This window comes from Thunnus albacares, chromosome 8 (genome assembly GCF_914725855.1).
Source record: "Thunnus albacares chromosome 8, fThuAlb1.1, whole genome shotgun sequence".
Classification (NCBI taxonomy): Eukaryota; Metazoa; Chordata; class Actinopteri; order Scombriformes; family Scombridae; genus Thunnus; species Thunnus albacares.
This window is the reverse complement of record NC_058113.1, coordinates 29551110-29573557: the sequence shown is the minus strand read 5'-3', so window position 1 is coordinate 29573557 and position 22448 is coordinate 29551110. Positions and strand designations below refer to the sequence as shown.

The 22448-nt window shown below is 41.1% G+C and overlaps 1 protein-coding gene across 9 annotated transcripts in view; it reads right to left on the bottom strand.

The window, feature by feature from the left end:
* Window positions 1–376: 376 nt before the first annotated feature.
* cspg5a (chondroitin sulfate proteoglycan 5a) overlaps window positions 377–22448 on the bottom strand; it is a 59977-nt gene continuing 37905 nt past the window's right edge. For 2 of the 9 annotated variants that reach the window (XM_044359557.1, XM_044359561.1), the window contains 3 exons: window positions 19313–19501; window positions 11477–11633; window positions 377–1457 (listed from right to left, as the gene is read on the bottom strand). In XM_044359557.1, the coding sequence (XP_044215492.1) occupies window positions 1290–1457; window positions 11477–11633; window positions 19313–19501 (514 nt within the window). In that variant the 3' untranslated portion in view covers window positions 377–1289. Of the gene's footprint in view, window positions 1458–7456; window positions 7514–11476; window positions 11634–19312; window positions 19502–22448 lie in introns of all 9 variants that reach the window. The other 7 variants (XM_044359559.1, XM_044359560.1, XM_044359562.1 and 4 more) reach the window with 7 other exon arrangements.

Sequence of the window (22448 nt, the reverse complement as noted above, 5' to 3'; positions counted from 1 at the left end):
CAGTACTGGACCTTCAAACTCAAAATATTCATCCTCTTGTGACTGGCACAACAGCCTCATAGTTGTATCTCTGATATGGTTTAATCATATATGAAAGTATATTCTGATAACTTGTAGTGAGTGAAACATTTAAGATGTTAACAGTAATATGATCTATGGTCTGGTAACAAACCTAAAAGTGCAATCTGTAAATGTTTTGTGTCCTAAATGTACCTGAACCTGACATTGTGTGTATGTTGGTGTGTAAAGCAGGGCAGCACATGTATGACATGGACTTAAGAAGCTGCGTTCAAAGCCATGCAGAGAGCGTCGGGGGTTCAGGGGGGAATAAAAGGGGGAAAAGCAACGCCGAGGAAAAAACAGGAATTCACGGAGGTCATGTTAAAAAGGTTTATTTCAACAACTGTCTGAATCTCGTTTGTTTATTCTCTGGTTGAAGTCCCAAAAAAGTACAAAAAAAAAAAAGCAAAAAAAAAAAACAAGTACATCAAAGGATTAGAAATCACATCAATGAAAACCAAGACACATTGTGTTGCTTCTTTTTAAATCAATCCAAGCAAATTTTTTTTTTTTTTCCAATATTTATACATACTCACTGGATTAGTCAGACAAACATCAAAACCTCTCAGTAGCTTTATCTTAACTTTTTTTTTCTTTACAATGACATTTTACGTACTTTTTAAACTTCTGTATGATTTCTTTCTTTTTACAAAATACACCAATGCAGGCAGGGGAAGGTGTGTATGTGTGTATACATATAAGCGTGTTTTATGTTTTCATCTTTTCACTGTATGTGTATGCTTCTTATGTGTGTGTGTGTGTGTGTGTGTGCGTGTGTGTGTGCAGGTAAGAGAGATAGAGTGACAGCAACAAGGGGGAGGGGGGGGGGCGGGGCTGCGAAACAGGGGCATGAGTGGATGTAAGGGGGGAAGTTGCAAGACGGCGGCAGGGGTGCGGTTTTTTGGGGGGGGGGCAGGGAGGGTTACTCTCAGCTGGGGGGGGGCAGTGGTGGTGTCGGCGGCGGTGGTGGTGTACGTTTTTTTTGCAGCGGCCTGGGCCGCTTGGTGGCAGTGTTGCCGTGTCGGAGACGGTTGCAGACTGGGTTGGTTGGCTGGTACGTTGGCAGGCTGGTTGGTTGGTTGGTTGGTTGACCGGTTAGGCGCACTCGGCAACGGACGGACGGACGGAGAGCAGGGAGGGGTTTGGGGCTCACGTTGCCGGTGCACCTTGTCGTTTTCAGTGTCGTGTTGTCAGGTTGCTGGGGTTGTTTTGTTTTTTTTGTTTTGTTTTCACATCATGTTGTTCTGCAGTGAGTTTACCTCCGAGGAGTTCTCCTCGCCCAGGACCTTGTGGTTCTCGTGTTTGGGGGTCAGAGAGTTGTGGATGTTGAGGGAGTCATCCTCCTTGGACGGTGCCTTCACCGGGTCCTCCAGCTTGTTCTGGGAATTAGGATCATCCTACCCAGGGAGGGGCAGAGGTGGAGGGGTAGGGGGTAGAAAGCACAGTTAGAACCACAACAACAGGTAAACAGTTTGTCTCAGTCGTGTTTAACTCTGAGCCTGTCGATTGGTGGAAAACTTTGCTTTTGAATCCTTTTAAATCCTCTTTAGCAAATTCTGACTAAACCACCAGAAGTGGATTTCTTTAAAGACTACATTCATCTTTGCTTAAGTCAATAACAAAGACAACCAGGCCTTTAATGTTTCTGCACCTCACAATTTACATCCAATGCCAATGTTCAATTCATGAAGTAATGTCCTACATGTAGCGAGGCATAGAGGGTGTAGAGGTTGGGGGGGTGGTCTAGCACATCTGATTTTCATGCAAGAGACCAGAGTTCACGTCCCATCATAGACCATCCTTTTATTAACCTTTACTACAATCTTAACCAAGTGCTTTAGTTGCCTAAACTCAGCCATACTGTATTTACAGTAGTTGCTACAAGCAGATATTGTAGAAAACAAGAACTTTAAAAACATTGGCACTGGACATAAAAAGCATTTTCACTGGACATAATCCAAGGTTCTGCAGAATCATCCGACAATCTTGTCTGGTGATAGAGTTGAAGAAAACAAAGATGAATTTAGTCTCAATATGCTTTTACAGAATCTCAAATCTTGGATTCGTCTTTTATTCATCATGCACTGCAACAGAATTTCATGTTCCACCTTCATGCTTTAAAGGACCGCACCAGTGTGTTTGCAAGTTTTAGCTCCATAACTACAAACATCAAGTCATTCATTTTTTTTTTAAGGTTTTTGCCAGACGACCGCTGTGTTTTTTTTGCAGAGCTCTCTGTGTTGGAGTCCCCGCTGCGTAAACACACTGCCTCCATTCAAATGAACGGTAGGGATGCATTTTTTTCATGCAGAGCTGGAGTCGGTCTGAAAGCCCCCTTATGGTTAAGTCATTATGCTGCAGAGGCAACGGCAACACCTCACAAATCTCAACAACGCAGCTGAGATTACAAAAAGACGACAAAAGAACCCAAAAGGTAAATGTTCATAAAAGAAACAGTCATGGCAACATATGTTTTATTGGTAGTAAATGGTCTAAAACATGCAAAATCACTGGTACGGTCCTTTAAATACTAACAGAATGCAGCAAAATGCCGTAAAAAATCAACAAAATCAAATTGTAGCTGTTTTATCGTTGCTTCAAGCAATTTTAGTCGCAGCCATTTGAGCTGCTCTGGTTTGGAGGCTCCTCTGTTTGACAGCCGTCATGCTCAGCTGGCATGTTGTGTTTTTGTTGAGGAGACGTTGAGGTGAGCTGCATGAGCGACAACATCCCAAAAAATCCCCCCTCCCAACCCCCCCCCCCTTTCAGGCAATCCAGGAAGCACATGCACATCCACATGCAAGACCCCCCTTTACAGTACGTCCTATCTAATAATCGCTCATGCAGAACGCCACGTCTCCTCCCGCTTCACCTCCTCCGTCCATTTATTATCCCAAAACAGAACAAAATAAAACAAAAAAAAAAAAGAATATCAGCCACAAATGAACCGACTGTCCGTTCTGGCCGATTATCTGTGGGTACCACCGTCATACATACCCAAACAGTTGCTGGAGGGGAAAAAAAAAAAAAAAAGCAGTGTTTTTTTTTAAGAGGTTTCAATTCATCTGAATTTAATTAAGGTCACAGGGAAAAATTGATTGCAGGGTCCATTTTGACTCTGTTTTTCCAGCCTTTTATCCCCATTAATATTGCATGGCATCATCGACTGTGCTGCGCCGAGGCATCCTGGGGCGTCTGTCTGCGCCTCTTAGTTTCGCGACACACATACACACACACACACACATACATCCATACTCACAGACACACATGCTGGTGAGATAGACACATTCATTCAGACACACACAGGTTGGCAGGCTCACTGATCGTCACACAAACACACACACACACACGCTAACATCAAATTCCAGACCCTGAGGGCTGTGCCATTTACAAACACACCCTAATTGAATGTTTGCGTTTGAATTCAATGGCACTTTTAGAAAAAGGAAGAGCAGTGAGAGCATTTACCCGCTGGCTGTTGGCCTAGATAGTAACTTCAGGCAGGACGTGCGGATACGTCACTTCCATGGTTACGGGATAGGGGCCCTCTGTCCTCCCGTCAGCGTGAAACTGTAAAATGTTTTTTGTTTGTTGGATTTCATTGTTGTGCATGGTTGGAAGGGGGGTGGCGGCGGAGGGGGGTTGTGGGAGGCACAGAGTCACAAGGACTTTAGACTGGGTGTCATTTTGAAGGGGGAGTGGGAACAGAGATAAAACAGGGTTCTGATGATGATGATGATGATGATAGAGGCACAGGGACAGTTTCTGATGTCCTTTTAGTGTCTTTTAGTGGGCTGGTGTTTGTTTAACGGTGCTACATGACAGCATCAGGAACTTTTAAGACATTGGTAGGATTATTATAAACTAATGAGACATCTGCTACCAGCCTCCGCTCCATTTCTTGACGTGAGGGGGGAACTCCGGAGTCCAGAGACACAACAAACGCTTTTAGAAGTCAAAGCAGATGGAGAAATCCTTTCCAACATGTTTATCCTCTTAAAGCCCCTATATATAGACTTTTTATTAATATTTAATCATGTGAGAGCATGCCATTTTGCTTGTAGGAAAATAGGAACAGTCTGTATTGTCCCTTTTATTCTGTTTTAGCCATGGCAGTGGTTCTAGAGACGGCAATGTTGGTTTTGTCAGTCCACCACTTTTCCTCTAGAACCACATTGAGGCTGACATTTATAGTTTTGAGTGAAATGTCTTGACAATGGTTGGATGAAATTTTGTTACACGCAACTTTGGTGATCCTCTGACTTCATCCAACGCTGTCAGATCAAATTTTTTTATTTGTCCACTACTTTGGTTTCAAACCAAATGCCTGACATTTCCACCAGCCTCAGCTGTACTTTGTATTTACTGCTAATTTAGCAAATGTTAGTGTGCAAACATGCTACTGCAGTGTCAAAATACAGCATGCTACAGAGCTGCTAGCATGGCTGTAGACTTGCAGACTTGTTAAACTACCGTTAGTAGTTACCAAAGTCAGAAATATAACTTAAGAAAAGTAAAAAGAGAAAATCTTTATTGGATGAAGCAATTAGCTTCTTTGCAGGAAGTGATGGGGTTTGTGGGAAATGTGGTCCTACGTTTGTGTGATTTTAGCTAGCCATCGTCATGAACGCATAGATATTATGCTAGCGCGTTGACTAATTTGGTAATAATACATGTATATTTATGCTTAAAATGAAATGTATAGCTCAATATCCTTTTTTATTTGTCTCTGCTTGGCGTCAAGGTGCAGGCAGGTGGTCTGAGAGTTTGTGTTTGTATCGGGATCAGTATTCTTCAGCTGTTCAAACGTCTTTTACACTTAGAGTGTTTCAGAGTCAATGCACCTGTGTGTTTGTTAGCATTATTGTTCATTAGTCAGTTTTTATGCTTGGGCACATACACTTCAGATTAAAATATTTGTATTGGTGCAGTATGTGTGTTAGCCTGCCTGTGCTACTCGTGTAAACAATTTGTTTGTGGCTTGTTTGTTTATTGACAGGCTGTTTGTCTCCCAGTGTATATATGTGTCAATATTAAGTTGCATTCAAGAGTGTGTTTGTGTCAGGTTTGTATGCATATATGAGCCTCTGTGGAATATAAACAGGGCTGGTAAAAGATGTTTCAGGCTGTGTGACTGGGACGGATTGGATCAACATGGTTTGGTACAACACAGCCTTTCGAACAGGGACGGTTTTATCAGATGCCTGTAAATGTCTCTTAACTGGCCATGAAAGTGTGTCTCCAAACAATAACTGAGCATTAAAAATATTCCGGGACCATCTCCATAAAATTTAACTGTAAGTCTTTATTTATCCATTCTACTGGATGCCTGCAGTGTTTAGACTTAAAAGTTAATTCAGTTTTGATCAGTCAGTCGATGGAAATGAAATCCTCTTAGAAATTACGACCAGCTCTGCCCGGTCAATTCATTTTCTGTGTTGAATTTATTTAGTATTGACAACAACAAAAAAAAACCCAAAAAAACAATTCCATTTCACCGCTTGCTGCAGAGGAAACCGTGTGGCTGGACTGGAGGGAAGATTGAGGCCAAGCGGAGGTTCAATCAACCACAGTGAATGAAACACAAAGCGTTCAATTTCTACAGGGAAACAAGTGCTTTTGTTCAGAGATGACTGGTGTGTGTGTGTGTGTGTGTGTGTGTGTGTGTTGACTGTATGCAAAAATGTCTGCGTGCTGTGTATGTTTGTGTGTGGTTCAGTTTCTCTAAATTCCGCCTTTTCTAGACAAACAGCGGGGGTTTTCTTCTTCTTTTTCCATTAAAAGCCTCAGAGAGTGTGTGTGTGTGTGTGTATGTGTGTGTGGCCGCAGTGGTACCTCAGCTGTCTGGACGTGTGACAAGGCCCTTACAAGGTCAACAGGCTCCCATTGCAGGAGCCATGCAGGTTTTTTTTCTTTGCTGTTTATATATATTTTTTTTTTTTTGGATTTTGCCTCCAGGCTCTGCAGCCTTTTATTAGATACGTGTTAATTCTCTGTATAGACTTGATTTCCATGTTAAAATGAGGCACTAGCTTCATTAGGGGGACTGTTCCAGGTTTAGTTTTTACAAACAAATACATTCACAGACACACATTTAGATACAGTTTTGTCTAGAGACTAGTGCAGCAGGGGTGTTGCTTCTAATGTTTTGGGGGTTTTTGAGCAGATAAGAGCAGAGCAGGTTAGTTTCTTTTGTTTGATGACAGGTTTTAGTCTCGCCGAGTCCTCTTCTGGTTGTAATTATTGTATTTCAGGCTCTTTTCTCCTTTGTAGTTCGCCTCTTGTTTCTGTTATTTGTATACTTAAGTTAATTACAACCAATCCTTGTAATAAATCTGGTTTTATTTTGTTTCTTTCCCCTAGAGAGCTGGGTTACAACACTAACCCTGACATCAGTTTTAATGCTAAATTCAGTATAAACATCACAGAAACTACCAACAAACTAACTTAAGTTGCATAAAATATGTGTTTTATGTGAGGAAGAATGCATTAATACTTCATCAGTATTGGTGTTTGTTTGCATCCTTATGAACATTAACTGGAGTTCATAGTTCACTCTTTTTATTTTATACATTTACAGCCAAAAAACGTTTGTAAACCTTTCATAAGTCGAGTTAAAGTCTCCTTCCACTCAATAATCTGTTTTTCTTCTTGTTCCTACAGTTGGATGTTTGAGCTTCACCGTGCAGAATGATGTTTGTGTAAAGTTTGACACTAGAAGGCTGTTTTCACATTCATCTGCTGGAAAGTGGAAAGTTTCTTTGTGCTGATTGAAAATAGGATTTTAAGGGGCGGGTCTATGAGCAGGATTTGTGACATCACAAATGTGGAGCCAATTGTGGTCCAGTATGCAATTTACACACATGTGATGTGGAAACTTTTATCCTCCAGCACACATACACTGAGAATGGACTTTACAGTGAAGTAGGAGACATCTTGTGTCCAACAGTTGAACTTCTTAAATGAAATATATTTGCATATTTACTGAATTTTTAATAAGGGAGAAGGAGTAGATGCCATTTAAAGGATTTTAAAGTGGTAATTATACTTTTTTTTGTGGAAAAACTATATCAGACACATATTATTGTTCCAAGCAGGATATTTATATACATCTTAATACATGTCTGGAGGGAATCTTTAAGTTTATTCAGTTCTAACAGGTGATATTATTTGTGTAAATCTGTCTTTTGTTTTGTTTTCCTGACCGACCGATCATGATTTTTTGTCATTTTTCAATGGTGGGGGGTAAAACTTGGATCAATCCACTGATAGTTGAGATATAGGGTGACTGACAGGGCCACAGTAACAATGAGAGAGCTGTTTGGGAAGGTGAGAAGGGGGGAGGGGGGCAGGACTATCTGACAACGTGGCGGGACGGGGGGGGATTCAGTCTTACCTCACAGTCGGACTCCTCTTTGGTCTTACACTCCCAGGTGTATCTGCTCATGGTTTTCTGAGGGGAGGGGGATGGGGCAAAGGGTTATACTCCTCAAAACCATACAAGGCATCCTCAGAGAAAGACAGAGACGGAAAGATGAGAGGCAGAACGAGGAGAGACTGATCGAAGTGGACAGAGAGAGAGAGAAGACGAGTGGGAGGAGTGACAGCTCAGAGACGATACAGAGAGATTAGGTAGCAAGGAAGAGAAGGCAGACGGGAAGAGATAGAAGCAGACAGATAAAATAGACAGAGAAAGATCGAGTGTTGGAGATCGAGTGTTGGAGACAGAGACCCAATAGTAGGAGACTTCCTTTCAGACGTCAGCTGATATTCCCAGCTGGCTACAGTATCTCTGAGGTAGACTCAGACTCTCTGGTGCTGCCTGGTCGTTATTCTTTATCACCACAGTAAATACAGGTTTGGATATTTATGATGAGGCTCTCGACCATCGTGACAAAGAGCTGTTAGTTTGGAAGGGAATTGAGGTTATTTGCTTTATTAGTGAGTGTATTTTGGGTTTATTTTGGGGGGGAAACTGTATGGTTTTTGGTTTGGGGAAGTCTTAATGCAAAGGTGAGTTTTGTATGTGGTTGGAAAATGTGTTAGAAAATAAATCTGGGTTGAATAGTAGTTGGAAATATTTGTGTTATGTTTGTTTTTGGTTTTAAATTGACAGACAGAAGGGCAGAATGTGCCACATCTGGACCATACAGAGAAAGAGAGTTTACACTGAAATGATATTCAGACACTTTGCTGTGACTGACTGAACTCATTTGTCCCTAGAGTTGGGGTCTGATAGCATTTTACCAGATCTGAATCCAGTATCCAGTCCATTTATCAAATAGGTTTAGCTTTCAACACTTGCAACATAAGTAAATAAATATAGATAAAAATATCAAACTTCTGTCATTGTAAAGATTAAACAAACAAGATATTAGATGTTAATTGATCCAGATCCAGGGCAGCTGTTTCTCGTCTTAATGCTAAGCTAAGCTAACTATTTCTGGGCTCTAGCTTCATATTTACCATACAGACATGAAGCTGATCCTCTCATCTAAAACTTGGCAAGAAAGCAAATAAATATGTCTTTTGGCTTAAAAGACAGAAACATTACAGTTTTGAGTGGTAGCCTGATTTAAGTTCACAACCTGAAACCTTTGTACACTTTATTTTTCACAATCTACTTGCTCCAAATACTGGACGTCCAGATTCAGTTGCATTAAGCTTAAAATATTAAAATGCTTGAAACCAAAGCAAAAACTGGAGAATCAGATTACTTAAATTGATGTGAAATCAGACTGTTTCACACTCAACTCACCATTCAGTTGTCTTTCTTTAGCAAACAGAATGTGATGCTTACATGTTAACCAAGTTTAATTTTGGCGTTTGAGAAAGTTATTTACAGAATTAACATTAATTAATTAACTACAGCGGATATATATCCAGTGAAATCGACGGTCAGCGTTGACTAAAATTGAGAATCTAGCTACCTGAATTGCAAATAAGGGCATTTTGCCAAAATGAAACCAGATCAAAAATATAACCAGGTATCAGAACCCAACTCAGTTCGTTACCTAAATGTCCAATAAATAAACAAACTAAAAGAAAATATGTTAAACATTTACAAATACTATTCAATCCAGTGGATGAGCAGGGATTTTAGGGGCTGTGATATATAGGTGGTGTTGAGTTAGGAGGTTGAAATTTCAGAGATGTCATTAAGAGATAACGATGGATGTTTTTTGCTACTGGGATTTGCTGGGATTTCTTGTCTGTTAGGGTTGTGAAAATGGTATTTTGGTTGTGGTTAAATTAAAAAGGTGTGATGCTTTTTCCGCTAAAGAAATGTCTTAAACTGTCAAGATAGCATGAAAGAAATTAGAATTATAGAGGATCAACTAGTTGCTGTAACTTTAAAAGTTAACAAAACTACTGATGGAGCTGTTAGAGGGTGGTACCACATCTTAAGAAGACTAAAATTTAGAAAAACAAATGATAACAAAAACAACTCTACCTCAGTTGTAGCACTAGCTCTACCCATGCTGCTACAACGTTAGCGTTGCTGCTACTAGCTACCATGCTTCAGTTAGTGAGGCACCTGTCGGCTCTCTGCTGCCGCCTGCAGGCGACAGCGAGGCGTTGCATCTCAGATGTTTATCCTGATCATCCCGACCATTTCTCACAAATATCCCACACCTTTAGCTTACCTGGTTGTGATATCAATCCTTTTCCCCATGCACCCCCCCCCCCCAGAAAACCAGAATAAACCATTTTTTTAAAGCAGTCCCTCCCCCTTCCCCACCCGTTCTCAGGATAAACAAGTAAAGCAGACATTTTGTTATAAGTACAGCCTTGTAAACAGATAGCGAAGCAGAGCTGCGGTGGCTGGCATGACCACCGGGTGGCGCATGTTAGCGACAGAGCAGGCATACCATGACATACCGATGCAAGAGGTGAAAAAAGAGAGAAAGCAGGTTAGAAAGAGATGAGGGTGGGGAGGGGTCGCAGTGAAGGATTCTGGGAGTTTTCTCTTAAAAAAAAAAGGTCAGGTTAAAGCTGGGTAGCTGCACTGTGACAAGGACAGTCCATAAACGCTCAGTCTACATGGTTTCCGGGGGAATTTAACCTCTAACCCCGGCTGTGTTGTGTCCTAATTCACCCACTGAGGCGATTTATGCTGCATCTGCCCCTTTCTCAGCATGCAATTACATGTTTCCTGGACATTGTTCAGTCAAAATTGATTAGGGGACATCCCTAATTAATGTAATTAATGCTTAAGGCTTTATTTTTATAGATATTTCCACATTGAAATGGTTTTAAATAAAGAGATTTTCTACAGTGGCTCCATAGAGTACTTCAATTTTTTTGTCATCTCTTGTGTGTGTGTACCTGTATGTGTGTGTGTCTCGCCATCACCTTCAACACAGGATCAATAAGCAATAAACCAGGAAACTGAATCAATAAACACAATGAAACTATAAGGCTTGACAGCTGTCTTGTTGCCATGGTTACAGGCTGCAAGAGCTCAGTCACTCCTTGGATACTTGTTGCTATGAGCTGTTATATTTACCCCCCTGCTGACGTATAACGCAGGTACCGTTGAGGGTGCGGAGGAAGCATCAGTGTGTAAACGGGCGCATTTTCAGTTGTTATGTTTCTCTTTCCACCTGTGTGCATGTTTCACACATTTTTATGTCTTTATTTTATTTAAATGCCTACATTGCCTATACCTCACAATACTAATGCAAATATGACAAATTAATGCCATTCTGCACAGAAATGAATGGAAACCAATGGTTGTCTGTTACAGCAGAAAAGGTTCAATCAAATTACATTCACTTGTGCTGTTTCATGTTCTCTTGTTTGTTCCTATGTTAATGTCAGTTGTATTTTGTTTAAAGTATCTAGCAAGTGAAATCTAGCCCTTCTCCCATTTACTTTTGCTTTTATCCTTTATTTTAATTGCATTTATGTGTTTTAAATCAAGTTAATGTTAATACTGTGTTCCTGCTGTTTGTTCTCATCAATGTCCTGTATCATCCATTTTTAACACAGTGGGTGAAGCCAAATTTTCCACAATGTGTCAGTTGGAAACTCACTAACTAACTGACTGACAGTTATACTGTACATGTATATGTATATATATATATATGTATAATTGTTGGATTGAAAATGTTCTAGTTCTTAAGAAAGTTAATTAAATGGTATAAAAACCACAATCAAAATGCTTGACAGTCAGATAAAGATCATAAGGATCCAGATTTCTCCCATTTGAGAAAACTCCCGCCATCCTCCCTTGAAATTCGACCCGCCCAACCCCCCCCACTCCTTTAGCGTTTCACACCTCGGAGTATCGGAGAATACTCATGCCCATGCATTAGGGGGAAGGGGTTGGGGGTGGTCAGGGGGTCCCGGGCAGGGTTGGGTTGGGAGATGCAGAAAAAGGGGTGAGAGAGAGAGGCGAGAACCACGTTACCTGACAGATAATGTTATCATAGTAAGCCAATGCACGGGCATGAGGGACGTTAGGAGGGGTGTCGCACAGTTTCCTTACATTTGGGTGGGAGCCCTCAGCGATGGTGGACAGCGAGAAATTATCATTGTGCTGCTCCGATGAAGGCCGGTACTTACTGCTGGATGTCGGAGGACGGAGGGGAGGAGGGGGAGGTGGAGAGGATGTAGGGAGGAAGAAGATGAGTGAAAGGAGAGAGATAGTGGGGGGAGAAGAAGAGGAGGATTTTGGAGGAAGAGTTTGGAGGAGTTGAAGAGGTGGAAAAAAGGAGAAAAACGATGGAAAGAAAGTAAGATAACGTGAGGAGGAGGAGTGTGGTGGAAGATAAAAAAAGGAAAGGACAGAGAAGATAAGGAAAGAGAAGAAGGAGTAAAAGAGGGAAATTTGGGAAGATGAGAAAGACAGTTGGAAAAGATAGAAAGGCAGTTTGAGGATTTGAGGAGGATCCAGGAGGAGGAATGATGAAGTGTGAGGAAAAGAGACGGGAGTGAATTGACATTTGCAGGCAATGATCCACAAGGTGAAAGGAGAAAAGAGCAAATCCAAAAAAGGAGAAAAGAAAATAAGACAAATGGAGAGACGGTGAAAGGAAATGGGACAAAAAGTCGTAGATGGGTACAAAGGAAGAAAAAGGGGGCAAGAAAAGGACAAATTTAGGAAAAGATTACATTGTTGGGGGAAAAAGAGAGAAAGAAAGTCAGAAAAAAAAGAGGGGGAGAAAAAAAAGCAAGAAAGCAGGATTAGTTTGACAGCAGTCTTCTGTTTGTGAAAATACAAACAGAAAAAAAAAACACAGAAACACAAACAAATTATCTGTGATGCAACAAACTACTGTAGAATAAAAGGGGTTAATTTTTCATCAAATACAGGTTACAGTACCCGGCTGGCTCTTACTCCCCAAAGATGATAAACTTTGACTCACATTTTAAACGCTATTGTCCTGCTGAGACTCACGGAGAGAACTCAGCAGAGAGAAGAAAGACTATAGAGGGTTTTCTTTTTGTCCAATCAGCTAAAACATAATTCAGGTCCTTGGTAGGTAGTTGCATTTACACTCCCTCAAAACTGAGAAAAAGCTGCCATGATGACACTTATAATCTATAATGAAATGCTGTCAGGTCGGGTAGATTACTTTATAACATCTTTCCATGTATTTAAGATGAAAAACTGCCTGTTTATTCATGTGTCCTTAGAAAATAAACTGAAAAAATAGAAAATTCTGTAAAATCTATGGGAAATATCAGACATATATCATGTGAAATTTCAACTACTTTCCTTGCTTTCAAGGTGGCAGCAGACGCAAGGCCATTTAGTGCTAAATATCATGGATGACTACATGTTAATAAAGCACTTAAACAGTGGATGAACCTGCAGTCAGTGGTGAGCAATGACAGCATAAAATCGAAGCCCTCTGCGCACACGTGACAACAATTTTTTAATCCGAAAGGATTTGACAACTGAAAAAAAGCCAAATTACCATCTTTTAAAAGCTCACTGATGGACGTTCGGTCAGAGCTGTAAATTACATTAGCACACAACAGTCAGTGTGAAAAAGGACGTGATGTCGTGAGTCTGATGTGAGTGATAAATAAGCACCGAGCAGATGGAGCGCCCCGGTAGCTGAATGCCACATAACTGCAAACGTCCCTGGTTTGATTCCAGCCAAGGACCTTTGTTGCATGTCATACCCATTTTTTTTTTTTTTAATCATTTATGCAACTATAGCTGCTCAGCAAAATAATACACTTGGGACACACACGGATGACTTCTGTGCTCTTGTCATTCACCATCTTATCTGATCTCCTGAAAACTTGGTGTGCTACTTTAAAACAGATAAACACGGAGACTTTCATCTCGTCGGGGAAACTTCTTCGGGAGTTCCCTTTTGACTGAACTCTTTGAATTCCATCGTCTTTCTTCTTCTTCGTCTCCCAACTTCTCAAAGGGGAAGAGACGTTTGTCTCGGGGACTGAATGAAAAGGTAACTTTGACAAGAGTGTCACCGATTTGTCTCCTCTCTCTCTCTCGCAAATCTTCCTTCTCTTATATGAAACAGCTGTCATTTGCACGACGCCGATAAAAAAAAAAAAACCTCCATTCTGAACATTTTAAGATACCAAGAAGAAGCATCAGCCGCCCTTAAACGTCTCATCGTTGTGTTTCTCCCTCACATCTCTTCACTCCCCCGTCATATTCATAGTTAAAGAGGCCGTGATCTACTTCCTCAAAAAAAAGCACTCGTCTTTCTGATCCGCATGCGAGCTTCCGTATTTATATTTCATGAACCCTGTGACAGGACAATCAAAGAGGTGGTAATGACGAGAGAGAAACCTGTTCTCCCATCGTCGCTTATGATCTTTAGCGCTCAGATTCTGTCACCGGAAACCAGGTTCGGACCTCTCACTCTGTTCTCTTTCTGCTGATACAAAATGCCAGTCACAAGTCATTCTTTCGTTCATTTCCTCTTTTCCTACCTCAGTTTATAGCGCCTCTACATCTCCTTACCTCATTACCTTCCTTTCCCCATTGGTGCATCCTTTCCTTCCACTCATCCATGCTCACATCCCTTCTTTCCTCTCATTATTTTTTTTTCTCACCCTCACTGTTTCTTTCTGCTTTTTCAGCTACAGTCTTTTTATGGCCACATTCACTCTCTGGACAGTATTTCATTGCTGAGCTGCAGTGTGGAGGGTTAGTAACATAAAGAGAGACTGAAAGACTGTAACTTTTGATCATATCCAGATGATATGACTGTCGATTATTGAGTTATTACTGCCAATGATGCTTTGCAGGTACATGTAATGAATTAGTGACTAGAGAACCTCACTGATGCAACACAAATGCTAAAACTGTTATTTTTTGCTGCAAGGCATGGGGCTGTGTTGGTCAGGGAGTATTATGATTCAGTTCTAGTAACAGATCCAGGATTATAAGGCCTCTGCGTTGGCAGTTTGGCTGCGTTTTTTCACACAGGGTTGAAGCCTGATAAGTGGAGCAGACAGAAATTGTGACATGCAAACAGGTGGTTAAATTCATGTTTACATCCATTCATGTCCAACCGTAGGCATGGATACCAGGCAGTCCCCACAGTGATTGAGATAGGGCTGTGACTCACAATCATTTTCATTATTGACTAATCCGTCGATAATTTTCTCATTCTCTCATAATTGATTAGTCGTCTGAGCTACAAAATGTCAGAAAATGGTGAAAAAATTCGATCGCTGTTTCCTGAACCTCAAGCTGCGACCTCAAATGTCTCGTTTTGTCCCGACCAACAGTCCTCGACCCAAAGACATTCAGTTTACCACCAGAAAATATTAAAGAAACCAGAAAATGTTCACAGTTAAGAAGCTGGAACCAGAGACTTGATCTGAGAATCGTCTAATCGATTAATTGTTGCAGCTCTAGATTGAGGTCTACAGTATAAAACAGGATCATGTGGCTTCATAATTCCGATGAAAAGAACATGTACAAATATTTGTGTGTGTACACACAGTTTGCTTCTGGTCACAGACAGCAAATATCGTGCGACCGTAGCAGCTCTTTCTGTAACTGTCATGTTTGAATAAAGCCATTAGAGAACATTTACGTAACACTGACCTACTGTAAGTTTAATTGCCAAAAAGCCATTACTTTAATGAACAGATGAAGCTGAGGTGACGATACAAATTCTGACAATGTCTGGAAAAAGTCTCTCTGTCTTTCTTTCTTTCTCTCTCCATCTTTGACCAGGATGTTGGGTCTGATCTCGACTGCGGCAGAGAAACACTGCGACTGCAATTACCCACAGCAGATGGGGGAGTGTGGGAGTCTCATGTATTCATGAGCCTTGTCAGCAGTGCACACACACACACACACACACACACACACACGCACTCTCCTCTCAATGTGTCATGCTAAGCTTTCTTCTCTCTTATTCCTCTTTCTTTCACTTTCTCTTTCCTCCTCTCCCTCCTGCAACAGTTCCTCCTTCACTCCTCTCTCCTCCCCCCGTTTCATCATGCCCTCCTTTTTACTCCTCTTATCTGTCACCCTCCTCCTCTACCACCTCCTCCTCCTCTTCCTCTTCGCTCCTCTTCGATTTCTTTTAGCTGACCACTTGATGAGGCTGTGTTGTCTCTTTCATTCTGCACCCTGCCTCTACACACACACACACACACACACACACACACACACACACCCCTCAGGTCGCACAGCTGTATGTAGGTCAACCCCGCCTGCCCCGTTCCTCCCTCCCTCCCCTTCTCCTGTTCAGACTGCCCTACTTTCAGCTGGATCCAGAGTACCAATGACATCATCCTTTTCTTTTTTTTTATTTATACACTTCCGTTAGCTGGCGTTACAGCTACTACTAGCTGCACCACTTTTCCTCCTCCGCCATCATCTTCCTCATCTCCTTCGATACAACTAGCATGATAACCTTCCCTGCCGAGTTAAAAACACACCCGTTAGTGCAGGATCTGGTGTTGAGGATTCAGTCCTTCGGTTCACATTTGCATCCACGGCGCTCGGTCGCATCCGCCGGGCTGCTGCTGCTGCTCATCCTCGATGGTTCTGTTGCTAGGGAGATGGCCACTAAAACACCGGCTCCTGTCAGAGCAGCGCTGAAGCAACCACCCCCCTCCCCCCCTTCCTTTTTATATTCAAGCCAGCCCTTCAATATCTCTGTCACACTCATTTTCTCCTTTAGTTTACATTCAGTCCTCCTCCCTCTGATAGCCTTCTTCTCTTGCCATATTTCACACAAAAATGAAGGTTCCTCAATGGTTCTGTGGTTAAGGTTCCTATGTAGTCACCTTTTTGACTCCAAGAAATGTTTGATAATATTAAAATATTATATTATGGGCTATACAGTAATGTAAATCAATATTTTCAACCTTTTTGCTGAATGAATAGTTTGATTAATGCATGCTTTTTTTTCTTTTTTTCAGGTTGTTTAATTTGATTACACGATGAGGCTTAAAGGATGAAAATATTTCAATATAGCATAAAGAAAATAAAAAAATAAAACTCTAAGAAAACAGACATGGTGATTAATTTATAATAATCATTTTCAAAATGTCAAATCCAAAATGTCTCACTTTAATGAAGTAATGTTTGTCTATTTTTCAGTCTTTAAACCTGCATTAATTGATTTTTTTGGCCACATCATCACCTAATTAGCAAACTGTTGATTATTTACACATAAAGCAGATCATCACTAGCATTCGTATGGATTTGTATTTTCTGACCACATGAATGTAAGTCCAATATTCACTCTCTTTTAGCTCTGTTTTGATCTCCACCAACCCTTGTGGGAAATATTTACACTGTGCTCACCAGCTAGATGCTAACTTCCTGCTGCTGCTGCTAGAGAAGGACGCTGATGAAACTGAACGCTGTAAAACCAAAACAAAGAGCTAAAAGACAATAAAAAGCTCTGTAGAGCTGAGGGACATTTCAGAATCAGGTAATACTTCTCTGTGGGTTCGTCAGTATGAGTGACTCCTCTAACATTACATGGAGTCATTTGGTCCATCGTTAATTTAAAAATACTGATTAGCTTTAAAGTCTTATTTTCTTCAGTGGGCATAAACTAAACACGGATTAACAAGTCATCAAGCATTTTTTGCAGCTTTGTCCGTGCTAGAGACTAAAAAAAGTCAGGATATCTGCATTGATTTTGACAGATTTTTTGTTTGTCTGCTGCAAGTCAGCTATCATCATAGAAGCTTACAAATAAATTGCTGGGATTTTCTTTTAAAGCAAGTTTTGAAAAATCTGCCATTAATAATAATTCCAACCTGTTTTCAATAAGTTATTGTGTCCTGAAACAATTTGATTTACACTGGAAACATACTGAAACAATCTAACGGTCCTGAGAAACCAGAAGACTTTAAGGCCTCAATAAATCAAAAATTACTTGATAAGACGGAACATTTTTTGCAGCGTATCATGTGACTTCCTCAAGAGTCCTGATCCCCGGGTAGACTGAACTGAACTGATCTATATTTCGGTCTATATGAAGATTGTACATTATACAACACAGGAAATGTAAATGAAAGTATCACGCTTCCTTGAATCATTCTTTTTAACATCATTAACATCATGTGCAAAAAACCATTTGCTACAAAGGTATTTTATGCAGGTTGCAGTAAGATTTGATCTTGCAACCCTTCTTTTTCTTTGGCTGCACTGTATATCTTTTATTCATAGAAATACCTCATGATGCTGTAAAAGAACCCTTTTATGGTTTTTCACAGAGCCTTTTTTTTTTTTTTTTTCTCCTGAGATTGCACAGCGGCTTTTCTCCCTCTTCTTGTTACCTCCCTCATCTGTCTTGTCATCTGGTTTTTCCACCGGCTGTTCGCCTTCAGCTCTCTCCGCCGCCCCTCCCACCTCCTTCCTACTGCATTCCTTCATTGTCTTCATCACTTCCTATTCAGCGGATCCATCCGATCCCTCCCACCTCCATCAGACTGTCTATCACTCTGTCGCCTTAATCTGTCACCCCCCCCCCCCCAATCACCATCCTCTACCTCTGTCTCCTCTTCTCATCTCTGTTTGTCTGTCACTAACTTAAATGTGAGGTGATTCGAATTGCAGCATCTTCTTCACAACCTGATGCTTCAAGACTGCGCTGCAACTGAAAAGTAACAGGTTCAATCTGCGTCGTACGTCCTTGAGCGATGCACTCAACCTCTTCAATAAGTCTGAGTCATTCTTGAGTCACTCCTGCCTGAAAATGTAACAATGACGTGAAGTTATTGTTATGAAAAATAATTCCTGCGCTCAGGGCAGAAAAGCTTCATATTTCTGCGCTCCTGTGAACAGATGCTGTTGTTTACTCCTTCTGCCTTCCCTTTTTTTTTAATGTTTAATTCACATGTTTATAAAAATGACTTACTCTGCTGTCAGCTCCTGTCATCCTACTGAAGGTATTCAAGCTTCTGCTGGTCAGTTTCCTTTCGTCGATTTTGTCGGTATGAGACTTTTTTGGAATTTCAAACATGGCTTCCTGTTGATCATTCGGGTCTGATCAATACATTCCTGCTTGTTGCTTTCGTCTCATACGACTCACAACACAAATATCCACCACATGTTTACTCTGTGTAAACTTGTAAACGTCAAGATAATTTTCCATCTCTAAGACTTATTTCTACCCGCTGACATATTGATTGAATTTCAATGATGGATTAAAGTTGTTGGTTCCAAGGCCTCGTCTGTGTTTAGCTTTTGTATTTTATTTCTACTAAACTTCTCTCTCCCTCTGCTCTCTCTATCGACCGATCTGTCTCTGTCATTCTCTAAACTTCACACTAAATACAAAGCGGGGCAGCGGTTCGGCCCGGAGGCAGCGCCAGCCGAAGAAAACAAAGCTTTCTCGTTCAATCTTTAACATTGACGGGAGAAATCTACCACAGCCTAGACTCAAGACTGAGCTGGATAACTAATAATAAATCTGCTGTACCTGCCGGCGTGGCCAGAATGCCTTTGAACAAGACACTTAAGACTTTGTGATTTGGTTTGATTGATCTTTTAAGCTCAGAGAAATGAATCAAAGACAAGCGCGGAGCCTGCAGGAGACAGAGTTTCACTTGGGTTTGTATGTTTCTTTATCAGAAACTTGCTACTCTGTGGGGTAGAAATGTCATTGTTTTCTTGAAAATCCCTTGTTTCCTTATTGTGAATGAATCTAAAGAGTACAAACTTCAGGAATAGCCCAAAAAATGGAGTTTATAAAGATATATTTCCATGTTTTCTCTTCATGAATTGGAGTGGTTCGTGCAGAAAAAGAGGAGGATGAACTACTTCGCTCACCTCCGCTTGCGCAGCTTCTTGTTCTCCGTCTTGAGCACGTGGAGCTTCTTGGCGAAGCAGACGATGATCATGAAGAGCAGCAGAACCACCAGAGCCGAGGCGCCCACGGCCAGACACATCACCTGGAACTCGGTCACCACCGACTCGCAGCGAGCTCCCTTGTGCCAGATGTAATCTTGGACGTTACATCTGAGAGCGGAGAAGACAAGAGGACAGAGAGTCCAAGTTGAAAGGGAGTCAGGTGGAAGGAAAGACGGAGAGGAAAAATGGGGGTCACAGGAAAGTATGGAGACAGGGCAGAGAGGAAGGAGGGAGGATGAAAAGGTGAAAGGTGTGAAATAAAAGGAGTGGACAGGAAGAAAACAAAGACAAAGAGTGAGTAAGCATGAGAGTTTTTGCATTCATAGCGAGGTATTGTTCATACATTTAGCTTCTAAGCATCATTTAACAGCTTTAACATGCTTTAAAGCCTCTCTTTTCAAATTCAGTTTGCTTACGAACATTCAGGATTTCATTTCTATTCCCGATCATCTTTAACTGCTTCGATGTGGAATCTGAAAAAAGCTCTAAATGTTTCACAACATGTCGCATGTTACATAAGTCTTCCTGTGTTATTGTGAAGTAATCGACTGCAGACGTGTGAGCGGGACGGAAAGGCCCGCAGGTTTTGAGTGACGGTTCATTCAAATAGGATGATGTCATCACTTTGTGTGTCTTGAAAATAGCATGTGAACAAGTGAAACAGCCCCGGGGGCAATTATTCAGCTGTAAACACGCTCGCTGTCACACACACACACAAACACCCTGTCAAACATACACAAACACAATCATAAAATACATTTGCATTCATAGGATCTAACACAATGCATACGGACATCCGTGTGTACATCCTGGGCACATATGTGGACACACACACACACACACACAAAAACACACACACACACACACACAGCTGCCATCTGAGTCCCAGACTCCCTCCGTAGCCGTTTGGTAGAGTACGGTGTCTGCCCAGGGACATAAACGATGGAGGCAGATGGCTTTGTCTACACACTGTTAGGCGTGTAAAACAGCAAATCTATTTCATCGCTTAACGAGACCATCATGACGCTGCGAGCGACGTATTATTAAAGCGTATTATTCTTTCAATGTGACCGCAGGACTTATTTCTATTAAAAATATTCCATTTAAGGTTTATGTCAGATTTTAAAGATTAATGTAGTTGAAGAGATATTTAGTGATTATATTAACATCTGTGAATTAAATACAGATTGTGTTCTTATGTTTTAGAAAAATGTACACATAAACAATAAACATGTGAAGTGATTGAACAAGCATGACATTTATAGCCATGCTACTGAGGCTGTAATGCTCATAATACACCAGAAAAGCAAAACTAGATGGATATAAAATGGAAAGAAAACAGCCTATTGTTAGAATCTCTCTACAAGTGACCAAAACTTGATGGTGGCCTTTTTTGGACACCAAGACTCAGCCGGTCAAGCTTTTGTCAACTACAAGCGCAGTTAAAACACATGTTATGTTTTGGAGGAAACAATAAACTGCAGGATAGAATAGATATGTTTAGTGTCATGCATGTTAACTTTTGCTGATGTTTAGCTTTCCTGTCATGAACTGCAGTGTCGGATAGATGGACATTATGATCTGTTAGTGGTGCTAGATGAAAAGTTGCAATAAATTCATTAGGATTCATCCTCTGAGGGTCTTGAATGTTAGTACCAAATTTAATCGTAATTCACTGAGAAATTATCACATCCATAAAACTATGCAGGTGGCATTTTTCAACTAATCAATGAATTGTTTTGTCTAAAAATGGCAGAAAACAGTGAAAAATGCCCATCAAAAGCTCCCAGCGTCAATGCTGATGTCTTCAAATCGCTTGCTTTGTCCAAACAACAGCCCAAAATAGGGCTGTAAATAATGATTATTGTCTTTATTGTCATCAAATGTATCTGATCTACAGTCCTCCTATCACGTACAACACAGAGAAGCTTTAAATAATCACATTTGAGAAGCTGCAACCTGAAAATGTTTGGCATTTTTGCTTAAAGAATGTCTAAGATTGATTAATACTCTCTCTTGATTAATCGACTAATCGTTGCAGCTCTAATACAAAAAGATTATTCCTCAGTATTTCCACTTAGTTGTGGTTACTCTCTCAATATTATCTTCATGCTAGTGGTCATTTTGTCAAAGAGAACATCCAGTTTAAGGTTTAAAACTCAAGACTGCTGCAGGTAACTTTCCAACCATGAAGGAAGTATATTTCTTATATATTCATCTTGTATTTGTATCAGGGACATTTTAGAACGTTTTGGGACTCCGAAGGTCATGATGCTCTCTTAAAACCTAAACGAGTCCCTTATGTGCAATAATTTAAAACCTTCTTCTTGATGAAAAGTCACATTTTAGACCAAGTGTTTAAAATGCTGCACTGATCACTGCAAAAGTAGATGAAACTGTAGAAACAGAACTGCTTTAATTAACGGATGACAAAGCAATTAACTGTGTTCTATTTCCTCCTTCTCACTGTCACACATTAGCCAGTAGACCATCACACACACACACACACACACACACACACAGACGAGGGAGTATAGGTTGAATGGAGGTGTCGGGGTGTGTGCGGCCACTCGGCTACGCTCCCTACATGCTAAGCAGGTTCCTTTCACAGGCTGACTTCCTGTATCCTTCCTGAATCCTTGACGCTTTTTTTTTTTTTTTTTGATTTTGCCAGCTGAAGGGAAACGCTGGCAACGAGCCAGAAGGCATTTTGAGTGTCGGCATATGTGAGAAAAGAGAGAGAGAGAGAGAGAGAGAGGGGACTGACGCACCATATAACACATTTTCAAGGAGACTTCAATGCACTCAACCTCCGAGCGTTTCTGTGTTCGTACAAAGAAGAGGTTTATGTAAGTCAGAGTTAGATGGAAGGGAGGAGGGGAGGAGGGGAGGGTGCAAATGGAGAGAGAGAGAGAGAGAGAGAGGGATGAATAAAGGAAAGCGGCGAGTGAGAGAGAGAGAGAGAGAGGATGTGCTGGTCGTCATGGCAACCCAGCTGAGCGGCAAACCAAGCAGATGCGGCGCTTGACATGTCATTCCATCACACGCACGCGTC